Here is a 25,850-nt window from a genome sequence, read left to right as displayed (position 1 = left end):
GCTTTTCTGGTTCTTTTGTGTTTTTTTTCCTTCTCTGCTTATTTTTTCCTTGTGATATCCAGACTGCTACAGGTGGGTTTCAAATATTCTTGCAGCTGATTCAGTCTTTTCATTTTGAAATGCAGTTGTCTTTAAGAAAATATCGGTTCTATAAGCAGAGTACTAACACTTTTTTAGAAAATCATGGTGTTTTTTTCTGTTTTGTTTTTTTTTTTTTTTATTTTCTCCTGAAGCGGTGTGCGTATTTGAAGGCAGAACCTACTTTGAAGGACAAAGAGAAACTGTGTATTCAAGCTCAGGGGATTGTGTTCTGTTTGAGTGCAAGGTAAGAATACTATTGATGGAAAAAAATTTCTTGCATGTTAGAAATATCAAAGTCCCACTGAAAGAAACTGTTGAAATACAGACAGGTCTGCCTTAGGAAGTGGCAACAGAAAAGGCATCCTAAGGAGTCCTGTGTTTATTTTGTCTTACTGAGTTCCACATCAAATTTTGCAAATATATTTACTTTACATAGCTGCAAGCTTTGATTATGCAGCTTGACAATCAAGCTGCATTCTTTCCTCCTTAGGTGTTTTCTCCATCATCAGTAACAAAAAACCAGCAGATTACCTTATGTTTCCGTTGACACGTGCAAGGGTATTGTTGAAAATGATGTGCTCAGGGACGAGAGATGCACGAACGTGATGAGGGCATGATTTGGAATTCAGGATAATTCTTAGAGGAAAATCTAGATGAAAATGAAAGAGAAAAGCTGACACACCAGGTGTCTGGTATTTCCAGTGATGGAAATGGGATAGTGTCATTGTTTTATTTGTAAACAGAACACACCTGATGCTGAGTCAGTCTTGACCTGCATGCTGTGAGGCAGAGTTGAAAACCTGAGCGCATGTTTCTAGGGTGGAGAAAAAGAAGGGAGCAACTCCTTTGGCCACACTACAGCCATTTATTGGGCCAGTTTCCAGAAATCTCCAAGTGTTTTCATACAGCTGTGAAAAACTATGTTTTACAAAGTAGAACTAAGGACCATTGTCTTACTGCTGTTGATTTTTATCTTTGTGAGCTTAATTCCTGGAGCAGGTTCTTTGAAACTCTTTTGAGAAAGGAAAAGAGAAGCTAACCAGAAATAATTTCGGATTCAGTTGTACGCTTTTCAGGACTGTGAGCTCATATTTTGAGCATGACACCTGGGACATGAGTTCTGTGATTAATCAGTAGATATAATTAACAACTATTGAAAGTTATATGATGTTGTGTCATGTTCCCTGCAGCTGGCAAGCGCGATACTGTATAAACAAAATGCCACTGTTGGCTGCGCTGCTCTGTATTTTGTTGATCACACTTGTTTACTGGTGGGCTGCTTGACTGTCCTGGTAGAAATATTAAGCAGCAACTTTGGGCAATTCAAATGCTGCTTTTTCAAGGACCAAAATACATACAAGTTCTGCTGAACAGCCTTGTGAATGATAATTCAGAGCAGAAAATCCCCATACTGTAAACTATGTTGGTCAGTTAGGAAGTTACAGGGGGACACTATCTTATTACTACCAGAGTTCTCATGAAAGAATATAATTAATGACTCCAGCTCAAGAGAGACTTGATAGAAATGGCACAATTACTGATTTCATATAAGTTTGAAGTCTTATAATGATGTTATCAAGGCAAGGTAGGGAATTTCTTCCTTCTGTCTGCATGTAATTCTAAACATTGTTTTTTGTTTTGTTTGGCTGCTGGTGTTGTGCCTGCTATAAGCGTGCACTTTTCTGTTGGAATATTCTAAAACAAGTGAATGAAAAATTCTCTTCCGAATTAGAATTTGTAAAAGAATTAAATGCAATCCAGACTACTCTAATTGATATTGTTTGTGGCAAAGGCTTTGTTTTTCTTTATTTTGTGGGATTGATGGGTTTTGCTTGTCCTGGAGTACAACACATCTATAGCTGGTTTGCTTTACTGTATTGTTGGGTTAGGGTTGGTTTCTCTGTCAAGACTGTTTAAGGTAAAGTTTGAGCAGTAATTTTGAGATTGGCCATTGTGTTTGTGTTTCATCTTTATATTTCACGCTTAAAGAGGATTTAAAATTAAATGCTAGACTAATAATAATAATATGCACAATGGCATATGTGTGATTTTAGGCACTTTTCTTGCATGCAGAAATACAGGGTTCTGAGTTCAGTGAGCTCATGTTTTAACCAGACTGCTGATTTTAAGGGAGATGCCTCTGAGGAACAAGTTGTTGTTTGCCTTGTTTTGTGTCTTTGCCATATCATGACTGCAGCACTGCAAAACGCATTAATTAGGGCCCGAGGGAGCCTAAAGGGGGTGTATCAGCGGTAGCCGGATTGCTAAGGCAGGCATTTAATGTGGTCATACTGCAATGACTGCGTGTGACCTGCACTAAGTGCCTGAAGATATTCAGATACCATCTTGGAATTGGATATTTCAAGACACCTGATCAAAACTTAGCTGAGAAACCCTTTCTTTCCTGATGGGGAATCAGTATCAGTTTCCTTCAGTGTTACTACCACACCATTGAGATCAGAGATGCTCAAGTTTTATTTTACTTGCTGTATAAATAACAAGCTGCTTTAGAGTATTCATTATAAGGACCCTTGATTCTGGTATCTGCTGCCTCAGTTTTTGAGAAATAATTGTTGCTCTTTCAGGCGTAATTTTAAGAGAGGCAAGTTGTTTGATAGCTAAGACAAGAGAAGAATGAAAGCTGTTGCCACACTTTTGCTTGCATGAAAAGGTTTGAGTATAGGGGAGTTCCTGATGCTTTTATCATGCTATGTTGTCCTTTCAAATGGTTTTCAAAGGTACCTAGAGTTTGGCATAGACAGTTTTTTGTTTGTGCATTATAATGCTAAAATTCCACTGAAGTTATAATTTATCAACATTAATATAATATTTATCAATATTAATCAATTAACTCAATTTAACAGGACCACAAAATGCAGCGTATTCCAAAAGATAGTTGTACAGCTTTGAACTGCCCAGAATCTCAACAGATCCCCTTATCTCACAGTTGCTGCAAAATCTGTAAAGGTAAGGTAATAGCTGGATATATATGTATAAGCTCAGTGTAATTTTCCATTCTTACAGGTTATATAGACTTTTTCCTTATAATTTTGAATAGGACACTCCTACGCATGGTAATTACTATACATCTTGGGAAGCTGAATATATAACATCTGTATCGTGACATCTGAAAATTGTTTGTAAAATGTCTAATAGCGTGAATTCTGTGAAACATTTACTGGCACTTGTGTCAAAGAAATCATATACATAATTAGTGACTTACTTTCTACCCTTTACCCACTCCTGTGTCCAAACAAAATGACATTGCAGAAATGTCTGTGTTCCCCAGCATCTTTCTGAACTGCTTTGAGATGTCCCTTTCAGAGAACTGTTTGTGCTATGCAGTTGTTTGAAGACTGGAGTAACTCGTTTACATGTTTGGGGTTGTAGTCTACAACTAGAAGCAGAAACTTTGGGGAGTGTTTTTATATGCTATGTACCTTTGTGTGTTACACCCAGGCTGATCCTTACCTCTTTTGATCTGAACTAATACGGTACCTTCAAAGCTATGAGCAATTGCGTCTTCAAGTGGCTACGTCTGTTTCTTCTGTAGCTAGATAATGATAAATTGATACCTGGCATGAAAGAAGATGTTAGACTCTTGGGCTGATTTTAGGTATACTTCAGTGAAAAGAGAAGTGCATCAGTACTTGTTTCTGTGCTACTCAGCCCAAACACAAAGGATGTGATTAATAACATCAAGCAGAGAGATAAAGTAGAAGGAAAGAAGTTAAGAAAAGTTGGTAGATCTTGAAGTCTGTCACAGTTAGAAAGGATTTAAAAATTATAATTTTCTATAAAATCTTCAGTGGCTTAGAGAAAAGAATTCTGAATCTTGTGTCTGGTATAGCTAGAAAATGTTAATGTATGTCAGATGAGTGTTTTCTGAACATTTTCAATCCTACCTAAACCGTACTAGCTTAACCTCTCATGAGCTATAGAGCTTATATTTTAAACAAGAAGCAGATGTACACTGTTATTCAGAAGCATGTATTTCGTTTATTAAGACAGCTGATAGGTAAGTGTTAGATTCTTAAGAAAAGAAAAAAATCTGTAAAAAAGCCCTTAGTCTTTTTGGATAACCTATATGTTCTTAGTTATTTAATGATAAAGTCTGATACAAACCTGTCCAGGCCAGGAAATAAAAACATAAGACTCTTGCTTTGTCATTAACTTGAGATTCAATAAGGAAGACAATAAAAAGGCAAAGAGTAGATGTCAGTGTGGCCAGAGGTTGCTCTTGACACACACACGTCTGCTGTCATCAATGAGTATTGAAGACCTCCTAACACTAGTGAAAGTGTAGAGCTTTTTGCTTCTTGATGTATCATGTTAGATAACAGCACAGTGGTAGCTACAGTGAATTATAGTATCTAAGTAATATTGTCTAAGCGTATCTCTAGGTTACAGAGAGACAATCCACAGCAGAAAAGAAAGAGAGAAAGAAAAATGTCTTCCTCTTATATCATAGTACGTCTGTGATGTTTTTATCATGACTGCATCTCAGTACTAAAACATTCTGCCTTTATGGGCTCTTCGGTTTCTCTTGTTTTGTTTTGCTTGGTTCATGTTGCTTCACACTGTTCCTGAACTGCCCAAGTGCAAAACACCTCTCTGATGTGACTCCAAGCAGACTCACTTCCATTGTCCTACTTGAAGTGCTCATTTAACGTAGCTTCTGTGAAGCTAAGTGTAGAAGCTCTTTCACAGCAGAAGATGAAGCAGAAGCCAGGTGGAGTGATAAAAATAATAATATTTACTGCCAGCAAATGCTTGTTTGTTATTTTGTGAGAGTCATGTGTTGCAGCCTGATTCCACCCTGCATTCTGGAGTTGCTGCTGTTACACCAGTCATGGTCTCCTGAGCCTGACCCACTTTCCCAGTTCTCCTGTGGGAGGTTTTGAGACAAGAAAATAGTTACTGGAAACAGTGAAGTACTGCTACTTGATCAATTCTAATGCTTCAGTTAAAGAAGAAAACTTTAAATAAATGAAATTATAGAGAAAGCAATGAAAGAGACAAGCTCCACACCTTTATAGACGGATGTGGCAATTGTGGAAGCTTCAAGTCAGTTCCTACAGGCAGCTTGAATTCAGCATAATAAAGGGTGACTTAATGGTGTTTAGCAACATAGCAGCATTAGATTTCATGAGAGCAAACAGAAGGAATTTTTAAAAAAAACTACTGAAATGAAAGGTTCAATCTAAATTTTCCAGCCTTGGAAATATACTTCAGAATCTTAAAAATTGGTAATTAATGTCCAATAGAAAACACTCACACTCAGGAAAAATGGAAGGGAAAAAATAGGAAAATAAGAAGTAGGGGTAGCTAAAAGGTGAGATTTTAAAAATAAATTTCTCTGAAATGGAAAGGATGATGTAATCAGGGAAGAGTATTCAATCAGTGGAGCTTGAAAGGAAAAGATAAGGGGAAGAGAAAAGCAAAACCAGTGACTATTAATCAAAGACTTTCAGTTAAATGTGGAAGAATTTTATAAATACACCTGGGAACAAAAAGTGCTAGGAAAAAAGGAATATCACTAGTAAATGAGCTGCTGAGTGTATCAGGTATTGAGCTCTTTTATGAATGCCCAAACAAACAAACAAACAAAAAAGAAAATGAAGAAAAACATGTAATTAAGAAGTGTCCTGTAAAAGTACTTAACAGTGACAAAGAGACTGTAAGGGGATTTAAGTAAGCCCTCTATCCAGCTGCCTTAGATCAATGCCATAACCTGAAATTGAATCGAAGACCTAGAGACAGTCTGTTCTTGTGGCCTTTACTACTCCTTTCATCCATTTCATGCTCAGTACAATTTATTTTTCTATATCTCCTGGACAATAAAAAGGTATTCTTTGACCTAACTGAAAAAGAAGATAGGACTGTCTTTGACGGGGATGTTTTATAATCCCTGGATTCTTTTTAACCCTCAATCATATTTGTTTCTGTATAGGCCATGACTTTTGCACTGAAGGACATAACTGCATGGAGCATTCTGTCTGCCGAAACCTAGATGACAGAGCTGTCTGTAGCTGCCGAGATGGCTTCCGAGCGCTTCGAGAGGACAATGCCTACTGTGAAGGTAATACCTTGTATAGATGCTCAGCTCTGCTGTATAAATGACTGTGTGGTGAATGTATTGATTCATAAGTTGTCAAAGGGATAGGCCTGCTAAATGCAATGAATTAAATATGCAGTATATTAATCAACTAAAATAATTATCTCTCCCATTCAGTTCTTTAAAAAAAAATCTGATCAGTGTTCAAGTGGCAAGTTAGTATGGCTGAGGTCTTGAATTAGAAACATAATTCCATAGGAAAGTTTTTTCCTTTTTTTTTTTTTTTTTTTTCTTATGTTGTTCAGATATTCAGGCAGCCTAAAAGTCAACCATTTGAATAGGGTATTAGATTAACATTTAGTTTCTCTTTTCACTGCTGCCCGTTCTCAATTCTCTTTCTCCAGGAAAAAAGTACATGCTATAGACTAGATACTGGTATTATTAATCATACTGAGTAATGGTTTATTATTTGAGGTGCTCTTTTGGAATCAGGGAGCAACAAGCTGCTTAATTAGAAGAGAAGCCTCTATAATTTGTGTCTTCACAATCTAGCATAATCCTGTGAAAAAAACCATCCCCACTCCAGCAGCGAAAACTGAAGTCCTCTGCACAATCTCTCAGCTTTTTGCTAGCTGTTACATTTCCCCATGAAAACCTTGATTCTGCAAACACGTAATACTGGTGTACTATTAGGCTGTTCTTACCATAAAGCTGAAGCCTTGGCAGCAGGATGGCCTTTGACTACGAAGCAGTTTGGTTCAGATTTGGCTGCTAAGTTGAAAGTCAAGCATCTGTGACTAGAGTCTAAGGTACTCTGCACTCCTGTCTAAGACCTGAATTGTTCTCTGGAGATGCACAATTAAATGGGATGAATCAAGGCCTTTTCAGACTGTTCCTTTGGCTGAACTCTACAAAAGTTGATGCCTGCAGCTTACTTGAGTTAGTAGCTGCATTGACATCAGTGGGAATGCTCATCTGTAGATATAGATTTGAGAATTCATGACTGTTTTCAGGAAAGGAGCATATTCAGCTTTGCATACCTCTCTGCTTGATGTTTATGGTGAACCTTCTGATGGAAGCCTGTTTTGAAAAGTAGAACGAAAAATCGTGCAGAAACAGATCCCTTACCCCTCGTCATGTCCCAGAAAGCATCCGACATCAGGCCTGCTGTACAGCTTATTCTGTGTTGCAGCATCAGCCACTCTTTATCCCATAGTCCCTGGAGACTGTGCTGAGGCTTAGGCTGTGGATCTGTGTTTCTGGGAACTCATCAGCCATTTCCTATTTGAGAGGGTCACTGGAGCAAAGGGGTTGTGATGAAACCAGGTGCTTTAAGAAGGTTTTTTCTGTGTCTCTATTGTTACTCTGCTGAATGAAAGCAAAAAAAAAGTTGTACTCTCTCGTGATCTCCAGATCGCTCAAATTAGAGTCTGTTGCAATGTGCCAGGCATGTCATAAGCAAAGAAACAAGAGAAGCTTTTTGATCAGCATTGGTGGTGAAATGTTTAGATGAGAACACAGTAGATAATCATGTGTGAGACTGATGCATTCATATTGTAAGTGTATTTACCAGTTTGTGCAGTACCTGAATTCAGTATAATGATTTTTTGAGAAGTTTTCTTGGCCCAATTGTTTCCGTGTGGGCAGATTACATTATTTCTGGGTGGTGATTATCAATCTGCTTAAGTGTTTTCAAAATCTTGCATAAGTGAATAAAAGGTTGGGACACATTACTTACACGAAAATAATAATTTTACATATTTCTGTGTTTGGATGCATTCAATTATCTCTTAAAAATGTGTATGATTTAGGGCCTGATCCTCTTGCTCACATTGAAGATAGTGGGAGTAAGTCCCATTAGGAAGATGTGCCCACGTGAGCAAAGCTCATGAGATTGGGTCCCTGCCAGATGAGGTTCTCCCAGCCAAGGGCGAAGGTAGCTCAGCGTACAAACCAGCTGAGCCTTGCTGCTAGTTATGTACCGTAGCTGCAGTGTAGGCACCACACTTGAACTATGTACACTTGATACATGGGTCCAGGCCTGGCCTTGGCTGGCCATCCTTGCCTGAGTGTGCAGGTCATGTGCTGCAAGGAGGGGAAATAAGGTTACAGATGGAAACTTTAGGATTGTTTTTCTGGAAGAGGAAGGGCAGGGGACTGAAATACCCATGTTTCTTCAGAGTTGTGCTTTTAGTATTGTATTCCTTTTTCCAGCTCAGAGGTCTCTTTGAGCACTGTGGTTTTTATTTCTGGAAAGAGACCCTTACCTTAATATTAAACAATGTAATAGCAAAGGGCACAATTGCAGTAGTGTAACACCAAGTCTTTTCAGAGTCCTGTCCCTCATCTTGAAAGGCTGAAATGGTCCCAACCTCCCTTTCTCAGTGCATGCTCTTTCTCACTGTGCCATTATTGTGGCTTTAGTTACGAGCAATGCCAAGTGTAGAAATGTTTAGTTAACACAAAGCCTTTCAGAGAAAGCTTTTTGCTTATGGCTGGAGCTCATAGGTATGGTAACTGTTTCTATGTTTGCACTTCACAAACTTCAGATATACTGCAGAATTGGATGTCATTGGTTCTGTGTTAGAGGCAAACTTCACTAAATACATCCTGATTTGTGCCTCAGCCCTGTCAAAATTCAAAGAATAAGCAGAAGTAATGATGCTCCCGTTGGCAGAACTTCTCCTTAAGGTGGAAGGACAAAAATAAAAATATTCAAAGATGGTTTCAGTGTGGGTCTGGAAAAGCTGCATAAATTTCATCTGAATGATGGAAGAGTTTGGCTTCTGTCCTAGAAAGAGCTGGGGAATTTCCAAAGCTCTATGATGTCTCTAGATACTATTATAGTGGATACCTTTCTGTTTTATAATAGTAATATTTGTTAACATTTATGTCACATTTAGCTTTCCCTTGGAGGACTGTTTAAAGCAATACTTAAAGAGTTGAGATTTCTTTATTTACATGCTTATTCCAAGTACTCTGAAACCTATTTTCTGCCTCAGGTTATTATGCAGTTTGAGATATCCTGTGGGCAGGTTGGGTATGGATTATGCTGTGCTGTGCAGGGGTAGGTGCTTTTGAATATAGCATCCCATCCTTGGTGTATAGCCTACCTAACATCAACGTTTTACAAAAACAGATGTCCTGATGAAGTGTAATTAGTTTTTCCCAAACCAACACCTACAGTGGTCTTAAACTGATGATCACCCTCCGGGATATATTTCAAATAGTGTTCAATGCGCACTGTATTTGTGGTGGTAGAGTTACGCTGAAAAAGTTTTTAAGGATAGAGTTTGTGACTCTTGGCTATCAAGATATTCTGATGCATCCAGAGGAGTGAAATATACCCATATTTCAAATAAGATGGGTTTGAAAATAGTCTGCTGGTAGCAGCTTTAGGTGTTCTTCTCAGATCCTTAAGCCTAAGCTGTTTTCATGCACCATGTCATGCCCTTTTGGTGGTCCCCAAAAGACGCATTTGGGGAGGAGATGTTACTTGTACCTGTTGGAGACTGCACTTAGAAGAACTGCTCAAAGTCTGATTTTCTGTTTTAATAATAGCACTCAACTATCTCTGTGCAAAATCTGATTTCACTTCAGAAGTGTTGCCAAGGATTGCTGATTAAATGCAGAGGAGAGTAGGCTCCAGAAAGAAGACAGGATAATGCAGTAATCTTTTGTAAGCACCAGGACTGAACATGATCCGGGAAAAACAGGTTATTTGCTTCTTTGTCAAGAGGATAATGTCTGATACAGAGGCTGGTTTACATCATGTACTGATTTTGACCGGGATGGAGTTAATTTTCTTTGTAGCAGCCTGCGCCGTGCTGTGTTTTAGATTTGTAACTAGAACGGTGGTAACACTGTGATGTTTTAGCTACTGCTGAACAGTGCTTGCACAGAGTGAAGGCCGTCTCTGCTTCTCACTTCCCATGCCAGCGAGTAGGCTGGGGCTGGGCAAGAGATCGAGAGGGGACACAGCTGGGACAGCTGAGCCCAGCTGACCAAGGGGATATCCCAGACCGTATGACATTGTTCTCAGCAGTAGAAACGGGGATACTCTTTCTAAGGTGGCTGTTGTTCGAAGACTGATTGGTCATCAATCTGCTGGCGGGAGCTGGAGAGTGATTGCCTTTGAATCACTTTTTTTCCCCTTGTTTTTCCCCTTCACTTATTAAACGGGCTGTATTTCAACTCACAATTTTTTTTTTTTATCACTTTTGCTCTTTTGATTCTCTCCTCATCCCACTGGAGGGGACAGTGAGTGGGTGCTGAATTACTGACCAGAATCAACCCTCCACACATCATAAATTTACCTTACGGTTGTGTGGACCATAATGTTTATTTTCTGATATTTGGGAATGTTTCTGATATTTGTACTGTGCTAGCTGCAGAGTACACAACCTAGCCAACTTATCTAAAAATTTGGGATCATTTAATATTATTAAACAAATTTTTGTGAAACCATTTTCCATTTTCATTCTAATTTATCCTTTTTCCTCAGAAACTCTCCTGGTTTCTCTGCTGTTGTCATGTTTGTCTGAAATGAGACCACAAACTGAGTGACTTTGTATACATTTGAGAATTTCATCAGCTTTACTGATGATGATTGTCCCTTGAGGGATCTTCAGTTTAGAAATCTGCTTTTGAGTAAGCTGGCTTGATTTGAGTCATCGTCAGTGGAGAGAAGTATGCAGTCTTAGAGGATGAGTTGTCTCTTTCCAGAGTATGTGTCTGAAGCATGTCAGAAGTGCTACTTGGTTGGACCTCATCAGGTTTCCCTTAGCTCAGAGTTACATGTTCTCATTCTACTATTGAGCTGGCAATGAGCCCTTGCAGCCCAGAAGGCCAACCGCATCCTGGGTTGCATCAAGAGGAGCATGGCCAGCAGGTTGAGGGAGGTGATTCTCCCCCTCTGCTCTGCCCTGGTGAGACCCCACCTGGAGTACTGTGTCCAGTTCGGGAGCCCCCAACACAAGAAGGACATGGACCAGTTGGAGAAGGTCCAGAGGAGGGCCACAAAGATGATAAAAGGGCTGGAGCACCTCTCCTATGAGGACAGGCTGAGAGAGTTGGGGCTGTTCAGCCTGGAGAAGAGGAGGCTCCAGGGAGACCTTATAGCAGCCTTCCAGTACCTCAAGGGGGCCTACAAGAAAGATGGGGAGAGGCTGTTTAGTAGGGCCTGTTGCGACAGGACAAGGGGTAATGGTTTTAAAATAGAGGGGGGTAGATTTAGATTGGATATTAGGAAAAAAATTTTTACAATGTGAGTTGTAGAACACTGGAACAGGTTACCCAGAGAGGTGGTGGAAGCCCCATCCCTGGAAATGTTCAAGGCCAGGCTGGATGAGGCTCTGAGCAACCTGATCTAGTGGGGGATGTCCCTGCTCCTTGCAGAGGAGTTGGACTAGATGACCTTTGAAGGTCCCTTCCAACCCTAACCATTCTATGATTCTACTTGGAAAGATTTACTGATTTATTCCTGTGTTTGGGTAAAAACACTAATGCATTATTCAACCCTCTTCCTCAGCAACAAAAACATTACGCTTCTTCACTTACCTAATTAGTACAATCTGTTGTTAATCTTACTGTTAATCTTGTTGGTTTTAACTACTGGATTATGAAAATACAGTACATTTTCAGAATCAGCATGATTTCTACAGACTGCAGTGAAGAGAAGAAATCTTACAAAAGACAAAAAGTAATAATCAAATTGCCATAGGGTAACATGTTACATCATATTGGCCAAGTACAGTAATCAACAATGCATTTTTTCTTTAAGCACGTGTAATATTGAGAAGACCGTGAGAAAGATAGAGACTTCTGTAATGGAGATAACCCCAGAGTATTAAAATATATTCTGTTAAGTCCTCTGGGTCTTAAATAACCAGTACTGGGCTATTTGCTAGCTTTGCTGTCTCAATGGTATGCACCATATTTTTTGGGCGAGAGTCCTACTGAGGAGCTATGTCGTACTGTCAGTTTTGTGAAACTGGGAAGGTTACCCAAGCTTCTCTCTTCATACATAAATTCTTCTTTTGTCAGTGAGATGTGGCAATAGTACAGCTAAGAAATAAAGATTTCTGTCTCCATCAGCTGTCAGTGTTTGAGTCATTACCTTGTCATTTTGGGTTGGGTTGGAAAACTAATCAGGCAGAAAGAAAAACTTTCACTCCAGGAGGGCAGAATGTTATTTCCCAATCTCTATTTAAAAGTAATTAAATATTATTAATATTAAAATTAAACATTAATATTAAACAGTATTAATATATTATTAATTATTAAGATTTTTTTCTCAGCAAAGGCAGTGAGTGTCATCTTATTTCCATCATTATGTTATTGAGAAATCTAAATATGAAGAATTATTAGGCCAGTTCTAATGGGTCAGTGTGTCAGACTGGGCCAAATCCTTCTTGTCTGCTACAGCTCTTATTTACGAAGATAGTAAAGCATTTTCCTGTTTTGAAGTGTGCAAGCAGTATTCCTGAGATCAGTTCATAAAGTGTGGTGTCTGTTGGGGTACAGATAGTACTGCTACAGGCAGTGGGATAATTTGTACGTGTACAAATTGCAGGCTGTGATTCAGTGTTATTTGATTTTAATTACTTCCACAGGAAGTATGTTCAGACTGATTCTATCATCCACCCATAGCCAGGACTGACAGTGATGTTACTATGATAAAAAAGGCTGAAATTAATCGTATAAAGGGAGACTCTTAGAAACTCTTTTAAACTTCTCTGTGCTATCAGTGCCTGATAAGGAGATGGTTTATTGTACTGAGAGCAGCCCTTTTCCAGCAGCAATAAAAGCATATGTCGCATTTTGCTTTTAAATGAGAAATTAAAGTGAAAGTTTTCATATAAATTACTTATGTCTGCAACCTCAAAGCAAAAGAGAAAAGAAACTAAGGCCTTAATCTTGTTTTGTTTTCCATTCTCTCCAGTTTTCACTAGTGGCTGGGAGGTGACTACTGAAAGAATTAGATGCTGTCACTGTGCTGAGAAGTACCTCATACAGAGGTCGGCTGATTGGTTTTCTTTTGTAACTTTTAAAACCTCTGGCTAAAAGCGTGACACGTCTTAACGATACGTAGAGACTGGATCGCCAAGAACTGTAGCAAAGATGCAGAAATGCCTGGCATTAAACCAAACTGACTTTAAAATAAATATTATTTTATGAAGAGTGCAGCCACAGTGATTGTATCGGTTGTGGTACTCTAAGTAGTATGGCATCGTTTGAGAGATAGCTGACTTGTGATATTGCCATTTGGTTTTGTAGAACAGCAGTCATCTACTGGGTAGCTTGCAGGAAAGTGCTGTGTGCTTTAGACCCTACCCAAACCTCAATTACAGTCTAACCCAGCTGCAGTGGCCTTACCACAGCTTATAGGTGCTATCTTGTTATGTGTGCATCTGTCTTCTGATGAGGAGTTTTAAAATACACAAGTGCAGTACAGTCTGTGCTATCTCTTCTTGAGAAGAATCTGATACATATTTGTAGTTTCTGTATAAAAATATTAATGCTCCTTATTCCCCTTTTAAAATAGGGGAAAACCAAAAACAGTTATAGTGGCAAGTATTTCTAAATTCTTGACACTCACAGTTCCAAATGATAAGAAGCTGTTGTATTTAAAAAAAAAAAGAAAAATACTATTTTGCAATTCATATTTAAAGGCCTGTTTCTAACAAGTGCAGTGCTGAAGGGGGATGGATCATAAACTGGAGTTTCAGTAAGTTGTTCTGATTTTTGGAATTCACTAATTAATCATATCCAACATCCTTTCTATTCTCAGTATGCAGCTACATCAGACTAGTTATTTGGTGCCTAAGGAAAGGCCCCCTGGGATGCTTTCATGTCTGACAGATAACTATATATAATTACTTGTTTTAGCGTGTATACACTACCATATGAATTAATTATAAGATACTAAATAGTAAGAAGATGCAGTTTGCCAAGTGAAACATTACATGATGGCAGGCAATATTTGTTTTCAGATTTCCTGTGTGATATATATTTTTAAAACTACATAATGTATGTGGAGTCCAGTGATGTTTTCATGAGACTGAGGTGAAGATTTCATTTTTCTTCCAAGAGTTTCACCTACACGGGTAGCTGTTGAACAATATCTCCTATTGCATGTTTAACAAGGACAGTTTTATATCAACAGTCTGTCTTCCTTTCCAAAAACTGGGGCAAGTTGAAATAAAAAGAACTCTTTGTACTGTTAAAAATGATATTTCTGAAATGCTGTAATGTTGTATTGTATCCTTTCAAAGCTATAGAGAGCTTCTGTCAAGGAAGGTAGACCTTGAGTGACTTTGCTTTTATTTTAAGAGTATTTTCTGTCCTAATAACCCCCTCTCATGCTGCAGAAAATGGACGAGAAATGATGAACTTAAGCAAAGATCAGAGATTTTAAATAATGTGAAGGGAAGAGCACCAAAATGTGTACAATGTGTGTATGTGTTATCTATGCAGTTTAGTTATGGGCGAGGAAAGAAAACACCTTGTGTCAAGGTGCAATAATTAGAATTTCTCTTTAGTCTAATTGATGCTTTAGTAATCTAGTCAAGATACAACAACCTCTTATTAGTTCAATTACAAGAGTGCTAACACTTATAATCCAACTCACGTAGTTTCTCTTAAGGTGCATTAATAATTTGATAAAAATCGATAGACACAAGCAGTTGCCTGTTTCCTCTTACCCTCCCTATGCATTGCTCCAGTGAGTTGTTAGTGGCCCAAGTTCTTGGCTGGGAGCAGCATGTTGGGGATGGTGGAAGGTTATTTTATTTTTTTTCACCTTGGTCTTAGTACATGCTTGAGGTTATTTTTGTATGTTTTAACTCAGTACATAGGGTATGTTTTTGTAGTTGGTTTACGAGTTTAGTTATATTGTGATTCCTTAGTTTTTAGTGGTTTTGTCTTTTTGAGGAGGGAAGACACACAACTGCAGAAAGGTAGGCAAAAATAAAAATGATAAAAAACCCCAACAACAAAAAACCCAGTTTCAGGGGTAAATGGTATACATGTGACCACTTCGCAATTTTGCTGTTGGAGCTTTGCCTCTTACTGGCTGTTGGTAGCAGCAAAGGCACAGGGCTATTATATATAAGGAGAAGAAAAAGTCAAGGATTATCTATAGAGAGTATAAGTGATGACAACTGTGGTGGTGCAGTCAGCTGGAACAAATAACGCAGGAGACTGTGAGAAAATACACAATTTTGATTGAAGTTGATGTTAGCATCCTTTGTGGAGTATGTCAGTTGGAAAAACTGCTTCACTGGATTTGATAGAGCAAAGCAAAACAAAAGTGCGGTGGTCGGTTTGTGACTGACTGGAGTGACAGTGGTTAAACCATAGGCTTGCCTGGAGATGGAGAACCTAGAATTAGTAGTGGGAGGAGGAGGAGGAAGGGCTGTGCAGAGCCCTGAGATATTTTGACTTGTTAAACAGCAAGTGAGAAAGGGTATACGCAAGACGACAAACATAGGAGGATAGTGTTGTGCAAACCAAAGTGCGCAAGATAGTGAAACCAGGTTGTAGCTGAAAGTGAAGGTAGCATGGAGAGAGTGGGAGCTCGGAAATATGGTGGTGAAAGTGGGAGAGACTCTACTAAGAGCATTTTTATTGGAGCAATGGACTGGGAAGTTTTAATGTACTAAACACTTGAGCAATTGGGAAGAAAGAGTTTGAAGATGAGTTAGTGTGTTTGGTGGTGAAAGGAAAAAACCCAATGCTTTCACAGATGGGTAAGCTGGTGAGAACTTGCTTCAAAATTATGGAAGTTATGGTCTCTCCTTTTTCTTTTAAGGAGGAGGAGCTGATGAGGGGCTGGGTTGAAGACAGGAGGAGAGACAAGATGAGCAAGATCTGGAGACAGGATCAACTTACTCAGGTAGAAAGTGGATGAGGGAGGAAAACAGCAGAGAAGCCTTGATATCAGAGGTAGAAGGTGAAAAAAGAAGGGCTATTGTCTGTGGAGAAGAAGACAAACAGAAAGAAAAAGGACAGAACTTTTTTTTTCCTTTGTGACCCTGTCCAGGATGCAGGACAGGTAGTGTTGGTTTTAAATCCATGTTTACCTTTTTCAGTGGTATTGGTTTCTGTGATCAGTCACTGTTCATTCTCATCTTTAGCAGTCCCTTAATTGATGGGTGACATCTGCTGCCCTTTTTCTAGGTCAGGGACCAGATAAGAAAGTCTCAACCTTTCCCAGTTTGTCTATTTCTGTATGAGTCAGGTCAGTAGAGGTGAAAATAAGGGCCTGAAGGCCCTGCGTGGTGACTGTCGTTACTGGCATCCATCCTTGGGATTCTCAGCAGAGAGGCCCAAGGCTCACAGGAATGGTGGGTAAATGATGCCCTTGCTCTTAGCAGTGGAGCCTTCAGGTCAGGACGGAGGTTTGCTGATGAAGTTGTGTGAGAGACGTGGAAAAACATTACCCTCTTCAGCAGGTGAATGTAGGCCTTCATATTTATGAACTGTGAAGACAGAACTTTTCATTAACACAAAAAACATGGGGTTTTGTTTGTTTCATTTTTGAATTGTAGGTCTAATCTAGTCTGCTTCTGTGTTCAGGGTTATTTTTGATACACTTATAAAATAATTTTATAATTTTAAACTTTTAATGCTCCTATTTACTCTCTTTCTAGTTAGTTCATATTATTTGTTGCAAAAATCCTGCAAGAGCATCTCCCTGCCCACCATATGTCTCTGTAAGTGTGACCAGGGAGATCACTGATGCTGGATACCGTTGAGTTTTAAAGGAAATGGCTGGAGGCAGGACATTGTCCATAAAGGATCCTCAGTTCTGGAAACAGCCTCCTCTCTTTACAGCCCAGATTTACTGACTTAGTGCCAGACTCATTTGTTCTGGCAGGCATTTGTGGTGGATAAAGGCAATGATGGATCGTGAGGCCTAAGGAGAGGCTTTGTTTGTTAGCGTGAGGCTTTGGTCAACAGTGATTTATAGATTGCAGGTCAAGTTCTGTTCTTATTAACGGGTTGTAAAACATAACTGGGAATTTCACTCTGGGGAAGCAAGCTTATTAGGGTGCAGGAGGAAGGGATACAGGGAAACTTTTCCTGGGTTATATATTTTGCATAAATTTTGTCTGAGTGCTTGGGAAGATAAAGAAAGGCAGGTTTTTTTTTTTTTTCAGTTTTGATGTTTTTGCAAGTATAAATAAATTATTGAAGTGCAGATTGCAAACACTTTTGCACTAGCCAATTTTCCCAGAGATGCCTCTTTTATCTGTTCCACTGGGAATAGAGCAGGTTGGTGATCTCCATGACTACATTGTTGTCAGTACATCACAGCTGGTGGCTCCGTATCACATCACAAACTTCAAGCACACAAGTCTTTATTGTTGAATGTGCAGAGCCATTGGAGTGGTGCATTCATCCTATTGAACTGACTTCAGCATCTTACTAGCTAAACAGTAAGACATTATTGTGCATTAATATGCTAACTAGGCTTTTTGGCAGGGGAAAATTAAGATAAATGTTGTAGGCTTCCTTAGATATTGAAATGCATCAGGTTTCTGTTGTACTTAGTGCATTTGTATCTGAAGGTGAATAAAAGGCTGCACCAGTGTTTCAACCAGTAAGTAGGATGAAAAGGCTTTTATTTTCGTAGCTTTGAAAAAGAACAGATGTTGGACTCTTTTCCTGCCCCAGTTCAGTCTTCCTTGATCTGTAATACCTTCACCTAACGTATATGAAGCTTACATACGGCATGCTAAAGGGGGAATGGAATCACCTGTTTTTATTGTGGTCAGTCTCTGTGTGACAAGTTGTCAACTGACTGCTACTTTACCCTTTTTCTACTAATTATCTTTTGTGTCCAGTGGCAATGTAATTTAGTGCTAAAGTTGCAAACTCTTTGTGGAAACAGCTTCTCATCAGCTGTGCATCCATGGTGTAGAGCAATGGAGTTTTCACACTCGATTGGGGTCTTTACATGTCAATGTAGTATAATAATGTGATAGTAGCAATAATAACTTTATTTCATTTGTGTTCTGTATAGGTTTTCTAGAGAAATGAGTGGGAAAGAGTTTTGTTTTTCAGTGAGTATTTAAAAAATGTGGACAATATCTTTGCAAATCAGTTTGAAAAGAAATAATCGTATTTGTTCAAATGAAACACTTCAATCCAAAGTTAACTTGATCAGTTGTGGGTTTGTTTTTTTTTTTTCTGTAACAATTGAACAAGCAAGGTTTTGAAATAAAGACAATTATAAATAAAACATTTTGCAAAACCTCAATATGTGGTATGTTGGCAAAATGAAAGCTTTTAGCTTTTATTTAGAACACTTCTAAATTATGAGGTTTGAATCAAAGTAGCCCTGGCTTTAAGTTTTTCACTGCAAAATGAAAACCATAAACGTTTCAGATCTCCTATGGCTATTTACCTGCCAAAGTAATCATTAATATAGTTTTCAGAAAGTTCTATTCAATACTTTTGAGGCTTTGGATTTTTAAGTAGAATTTTCAGAGGGTGCCAAAGCTGGCTTCTAGGCAGTCTGTTGATGCCAAGAACATAAGACCTCTAATTACTTGAAGACTGATATTTTTACTTAAATACAAATCAACACCATTAATTTAATATAGCGTTGTGAACTGGAATTATGAAAGAGACAAGTTGCATCATTTCTGGTAGTAGCTAAGGCATATGTTGTAACTGCTGGCTGGCTTTGTGAACTGCACAGTTATGTTTTTGCAGACCATCTGTATGTCAGGACATCTGTGCCCTTTTCCACTTTTTGTGCAAAACCAACTGCCTCTGCCTCTGTGGTAGTCTTGTGATAGCTTCACTTTTTTTTTTTTTTTTTTAACTTTCTTAGATGGATTTCACAAAATGTGTTTTGAGCCTTAGTATGCTTACTGTCCTCACTGTAAATACACATTTATTTGTGTGTATGTGTATGTACATGAAAATTAGCAAAATCAGCTTTTCCAAACCAACGCTGTAATAGAGCTGTAATTCTTCCGTGCCTACAGAGCTTACAGGGAAAGGAAGGAAAGGAAACCAGCTGAAGTATATTGGTAATGAAACTCTTAAGAACTGAATTTGTGCAAAGCAGGCTGGGCTCACTAACCCTCAGCATTCGCAGTGGACATCTTCATGGTTTGTAGCCAACTGCCCCCAGCTTCTCCAGCAGAATCCAGCAGGACAGTTGCACTGGGCAGAGAAACTGGGGAAAACAGAAGTTTTTTTCAAAACTGAATGAAATTAGGAAATGACTACAGAATCATTAATATTCAGTGTGTTGCATTGTTTTGTACTGGAAAGCAAATTTTCTTCTGGGAATGTAAAGAGGAAAAAAAAACAGGTAATGAGTGCAGTTGGTAAGAAGCTATTGATTTAAAGACACCGGGAAGAGAGAAAGAATTGGGAGATATGAATACGACCTAAACAGGAGTAAAGTAGATGAGTTAACTCTGTTGACATTTAGCATCACAGCACTTAGAAGTCAACCCTGATTTGAGTTTATATATCCAGACTATTGTTCTGAGCTATCATCAGACTCTGGAATGCAATTTTATTTTCAACTCTGAAAGCTGTAAACATCATTGAAAATAGAGAGGAAGTCAAAACTGATGAGCAGGAAAAAAAACCCCAAGCTAACAATCCACTCTTTTGATTTTTAACATACTTTAGTAACAAGGTTCAGTGGCACATTGCATGGCAATATAACTAGATGTACAGAACATCTCAGTAATGCTGTCTTTATCATTAGTATTACAGGAACAGTGTGCTACTAAGCACTTCCAGATTAACATAACTTCTCTTCTTTGTGGCATAATAAGTGTGCAGAAGTTTTTTTTGTTTGTTTGTTTGTTTGTGGTTTGTCTTACCATTGAAGTATAACCCACTACAGGAAATAGGTATAATTTTGCAGTCCAAGGGAGCACCAAAACCAATCAGGTTTTTATGTCTACGTCTACGGTGATTTATGTCCGGAGTTTGCTTTAGGACTTTATAGTACAGCAGGTATTCCACCTCAACAAGTATTTTGTCAAGTTGCAGTTTTTTCCAGTCAGAGCAGGTCTTTATAAATCAGATTCTTTCAGGTTCCTTTCAGATATGGTGTGTGTATATCTATATACAATATGTATGTAGATACATATAGGTATAAATACATGTGTTTATACGTATTAAAATTACTGATTGGCTTCTTCATACTTCTAAGAGAAACTTATAATAAGTTTTGATGTCTTTTCAGATCTTACCGTGTTCCATACAATTTCTTCTCAAACCACAATACCTGTTAGATCAAAAGCATATAGTATCCATATAGTAGTGTGTTTGTATAGTGGTGACTGCAGTGACTATACAGGTGCAGTGATGGATGACATTGCAGTGCTGAGGCACTTGGTCTGCTGTTTGGGATCCCAGGTTGGTTTTTTTTTTTTTTTTGTTCTTACTTGAATTGTAGTAATAACATCATAGGCACTTCAAAAGGAAAGATGTAAGCCATTGTAATCTTCTTTATACCTCCACTAACAGCTGTGCACAGAAAGCTCATGCTGCTTCTCTTGTTTGAACACTTCAAGCAGTTTTTTTAAAGGAGAAAGAAAAAAACTTTCTGAAATGCATTGCTGTTCAAGTAACTTTTTAGTCTAACCCACTACTGATGGAAGTGAACAGTGGTGTATCAAGACATTGCAAAGAAAGTGGTTGAATTTGACTCATGTTCTTCTTTCTCTTATTCACAGATATTGATGAGTGTGCTGAAGGACGGCACTACTGTCGTGAGAATACCATGTGTGTGAATACACCAGGATCCTTTATGTGCATCTGCAAAACAGGATACATACGCATTGATGATTATTCGTGTACAGGTAAGAGCTGTATATTTGTGAAAGGAAATAACAAGATGATGGTATTTAGGAGCACCGATATGATTCTTCTAAAGTTAATCTTTGTTAGAGTCACAGGACGTCTATGTGAAATGTTAAACAGAATAAACATTAAAATAATTACAAGGATACAGTGCAGAAAAGCTAATGCATTTTACAGATTATGTGTATGTTGTATTGTTTACCCAAAATTCTAAGGCAGCCTGGGTTGTCTCATAGGTTTGCATGGTTTTGGATGCTGATCAAAGAGGTGAAAGGAAGATGCTGAAGGGAAAAGTAAGAGAGCAAAAATAGTGCTATGGGTTACTTGGTTTCCATGTGGCATACTAGTACAACTTCACTTGGAGTATAATGACTGTTCTGCAAACTTTTGGTGGAGTCAAATTTGCTGCGTATTAGAAGTGGCTGTTTCCTCATTTTGAATTCTCCTGCACTGGGGATGTTCCCCAGCTGAGCCCTGGTTCAGAGGGCAGGAGCTCTGCCTGCCTTGAGCCACTGGACATGGTTGGTTTTATCTCTGTATCTTCCCTTTTTGCTCTACTACCAGTGGATGCTCTAGAGGAGATGTTGGTTCATATTGACTTTGTTTTCTAGTCTTCCTTTATTGCAAGGTATTCTAGGGTTATGGAATGAATACTGAACATTTAAAACAGCCTTCTCTGTCAGAGCCAGGCTGACTGTAATTGTTCCTGGGAGGAATGCGTTTTTTTTCCCCACTAGACAGATAAAGCGACTGTGATTCAAAGATGTGGCACATACTTTCAGTGAAGAAAAACGTGTGTGAACAAAATAGTACTGCTATTTTGTGTGCACAGGGGAACGCATTAGCTCTTTCTGTAAGGGGATATATTTGTTCAGTAAAACTTTCTTAGACGTCATATTATCTAATGGTAAAGATGGCTATAGATAGATGAGAGTATTCAGAATGTGGAGATGGAGAAATGAACTGTAAAGTTCATTTCTAAATTTATTTAATTCTGTCCATTATCTCTCGGCATTTTTGAGCATCAATGGTATGTCTTGGTACAGAAACAGCTTCTTCAAAGACTGGCATAGTTTGCTTGCCTAAACATGCACTGCACACGAGGACATGAAACCACATGTGTGTCATTTTTGTGTGTCCTGTCTTACCTTTAGTAAGGACATTCCTCTCACATACACTGGCAAGCACTATTTCACTGCAGTAAGCCCTGTTCTTAAAGGATCAAGTTATAGGCTGCTTGCAGCAAGTCCTTTCTGAAGCAACCAGTGTGTTTCTGATCATTCCTTCGTGTTTCCCACACACTAAGCTGAGTAAAGCAATTGTTTCACTACCTAGTGTGAACATTGGGATTATTTTAGGACTGACTTCATCTAAATCACTGTGTTACTTTTTCTGCTTTACTTCCCTTAACTTGCTGTTCTGATTTGACTCTGCAAATGGTAAACCATCACTTCACAGGGGCAATTAGTGCCTATAAATATAATGATGGTATTTCTTGGTACTCTGCACATTGCATTCCTCATATTTGCTGAAACATACTGTTGTGAAATTCGCTGTAGTTCAAGAGCTCTGGACAGTCAAACTGGTATAAAACTTGCAGGAAATCCATTACAGATCTCACATTCCAAACTGAGTTTGGCTCCACATTTGTAAATAATAGTGTCCTGGGAAATCAGCCTGATGGGTGACAAAATGAAAGATTTCCTCTCCGTCTTTCCCTGGACCAAGCTGGGAAAAGTTAATACAAAAGGAAGCCAAGCAGATGAAATAGTTTTTTAAGATTTCAAATCCTAAAACTCACTAGACCAGATGAACTTTAAGTCATGCAGTGATTTTCTGTATGTCTGAGGAATGCCATTCGCTGTCATTTGGGACCTGGAGTTTTTCTGGAGTGAAATTATAGTGAATTTTGGATACTGAGAAGCAATCGTGAGGGTGCGGTGCCGGTTGGGCAGTAGAACTTCCATGAATGGCAACCTAACATCATTAAGTGTCTATGTCATAAAATAATTGCATTTCTTTTCTGATTCCACAACTTGTGTGAGCACCTCCAGCAGAGGCACTGGTCAGTTACCGGAATATTTAGACTTACGGGGCTCTTGCATGACATTTCCGCCAAACAACTAGTGAGTGAAAGGTTAATTATATTTTCAAAATTGAAGCAAACAGAGAATAGACTTAAGGTCACGTGCTTTGATCAGTAAATGGCATTTTGTGCTTGTTTTAGTCTGTATGAGTGACATTGAGAGTATTTATGTTATAGCACTGTATTAAAGCAGGTTGCAAGTGTATATACGTGACACAAGCGCTATGGGTTTTTCACTCCTCAGCATATTCTTTGCTCTTTGCTGATTTTACCATCTATTAAAGCTTCTGGTTTTGGAGGCTTTCATGTGCACGCATTCACCCAGATATAAATCTAGGGGGTAAAGTGAACACAAGTAGGGAGGGTATGTTGCTGTGGCTTTGACATGGAGTCTGTGGAAGTGTTAAACTACTGGATTGCTTAGCACTGTCTCTCCCGAGGAAACATGCTCTGTTCTGAGAACCAGCAAAAGCTTGGTGTAGGAGAAACACTGACTGTGTTTGTGGACATTGCTGAAAGACGTGTATGTTAATAAATCAGTGCAAAATAACAGTGGGAAGGAGTTTATGATGCTGATGGCAGTACTTGGCTGTCCTGCAGGCAGACCAACAGGTTTAGTCTAGGCTGTTATGCTTGGGTATAGCTGACTTCTCATAAACATTATTTTCTCTGACAGCATACTGTGGTATTTTAAAGCAAGTAGTTTACAAGAAAAACCCATTATGCTTGCCTTTATTGCCTTTTTTGTTTGTTTGTTTGCTTGTTTGTTTTTAATTTAAGTGGAGCCTTAATGACATTCAGCTAAACAAATAATATCTAGGACTTGAGAAGGAAAAATATTTTCCAAATATGGTTTGCTTAGAGAATCAAGGCAGGGAAGTGTGTTAGGGATCTCAACCTGTCTTAACCAACCTTGCATTTGCTCTGTTTAAGTTAATCAATTTAATCCGCCTTTTATGATTGTAGAAAGCAGAAAGTAGAAATTTTTGCACTCTGAGAACTGAGATACCAACTTTTCCGTGGCCCACACACCTCACTGCAACACGAGCTCATGGCCTATTCATTGCAGCTAGGAATTATTTTGTTTAGGCTTAATTTTCATGTCATGACAGTGTAGTTCTTTAAGGTAAGGGCATAAACCAAGCCTTTTTATCTGGTAGAAAAGCAGGACAGTAAGGAGAAAAACAACCATGATAGACCAACAAGAAAGAGCTCTGCAAATTAAAGAGATATTTTTGAAAGGTTTTGTGAAGAGTACCTTGTTTAACTTGGCATATCTGTGAAAGTAAGGCTGTGCACTGTCCTTAACAGAGTTTTCTGGGTTTTCCGTATTTGTTTTTTGTTCTAATAATCAGATTTATTGTAGAAGCTGCACAGAATAGTTGATGTATTTCCTAGTCTGTACAAAAACCTGATGTTTACATCTGTCAAAAATGAAAAGTGGGAAATCATAGAATCATAGAATCACATGGTTGGATGGGACCTATAAGATCATCTAGTCCAACCGTCTTCCCACTACCATTGCTGCCACAGCTACTAAACCATATCCTGTAGCTTCTCATCAAGCCGCCTCTTGAACACTGCCAGGGACGGAGACTCCACCACCTCCCTGGGCAGGCCGTTCCAGTGCCTTACCACTCTTTGAGAGAAAAAGTTTTTCCTCAAGTCCAATCTAAACCTCCTCTGGTACAACTTGTGGCCATTTCCTCGGGTCCTGCTTGTTGCCTGGAAGAAGAGGCCAAACCCCTGTTCATCACAACCTGCCTTCTGGAAGTTATAGAGTGCAATGAGGTCTCCCCTGAGCCTCCTCTTCTTCAGACTAAACAATCCCAACTCTCTCAGCCACTCCTCATAAGATTTGTGCTCCAGACCCCTCACCAGCTTTGTTGCCCTTCTCTGGACACGTTCCAGGGCTTCAATGTCTTTCTTGTAGTGAGGGGCCCAAAACTGAACACAATACTCAAGGTGCGGCCTCACCAGTGCCGAATACAGGGGGATGATTACCTCCCTGCTCCTGCTGGCCACACTATTTCTAATGCAGGCCAGGATGCCGTTGGCCCTCTTGGCCACCTGGGCACACTGTCGGCTCATGTTCAGCTGAGCATCAACCAACACCCCCAGGTCCCTTTCCTCTTCACAGTCCTCCAGCCACTCAGCTCCGAGCCTATAGCGCTGCATGGGGTTATTGTGGCCAAAGTGCAGGACCCGACACTTGGCCTTGTTGAACCTCATGCCATTCAGCTCAGCCCAGTGATCCAGCCTATCCAGATCCCTCTGAAGGGCCTCCCTACCCTCAGGCAGATCAACACCGCCACCCAACTTGGTGTCATCTGCAAACTTACTGAGGGTACACTCAATCCCCTCGTCTAGGTCATCAATAAAGATATTGAACAAGATGGGCCCAAGTACCGACCCCTGGGGGACACCACTTGTAGCAGGCTGCCAGCTGGACTTGACTCCATTAACCACCACCCGCTGGGCACGGTCCCCTAGCCAATTCTTTATCCAAAGAAGGGTATACCTACCCAGTCCACAGGCAGCCAGTTTCCCTAGGAGAATACTGTGAGAGACCGTGTCAAAGGCCTTGCTGAAGTCCAGGTAGACCACATCAACAGCCTTTCCTTCATCCACCAGTCTGGTCACCCAGTCGTAAAAGGAAATGAGGTTGGTCAAGCACGACCTGCCTTTTGTGAACCCGTGCTGGCTGGGCCTGATCCCCTGGATGCCACTCATATGCCGAGTGATCTCACCCAAGATGATTTGCTCCATAACTTT

The 25,850-nt window shown here is 39.3% G+C and overlaps 1 protein-coding gene across 1 annotated transcript in view; it reads left to right on the top strand.

Annotated features, from left to right (window-relative positions):
- NELL2 (neural EGFL like 2) overlaps positions 1-25,850 on the top strand; it is a 153,923-nt gene that overhangs the window by 60,985 nt on the left and 67,088 nt on the right. Inside the window, exons 10-13 of the mRNA XM_086740018.1 lie at positions 234-325; positions 2,946-3,048; positions 6,035-6,163; positions 20,863-20,988. Of these exons, the coding sequence (XP_086596144.1) occupies positions 234-325; positions 2,946-3,048; positions 6,035-6,163; positions 20,863-20,988 (450 nt within the window). The remainder of the gene's footprint in view (positions 1-233; positions 326-2,945; positions 3,049-6,034; positions 6,164-20,862; positions 20,989-25,850) is intronic.

Source organism: Chlamydotis macqueenii, chromosome 1, assembly GCF_036417535.1.
Source record: "Chlamydotis macqueenii isolate bChlMac1 chromosome 1, bChlMac1.mat, whole genome shotgun sequence".
NCBI classification, from domain to species: domain Eukaryota; kingdom Metazoa; phylum Chordata; class Aves; order Otidiformes; family Otididae; genus Chlamydotis; species Chlamydotis macqueenii.
This window is presented reverse-complemented; position numbering and strand designations above follow the sequence as displayed.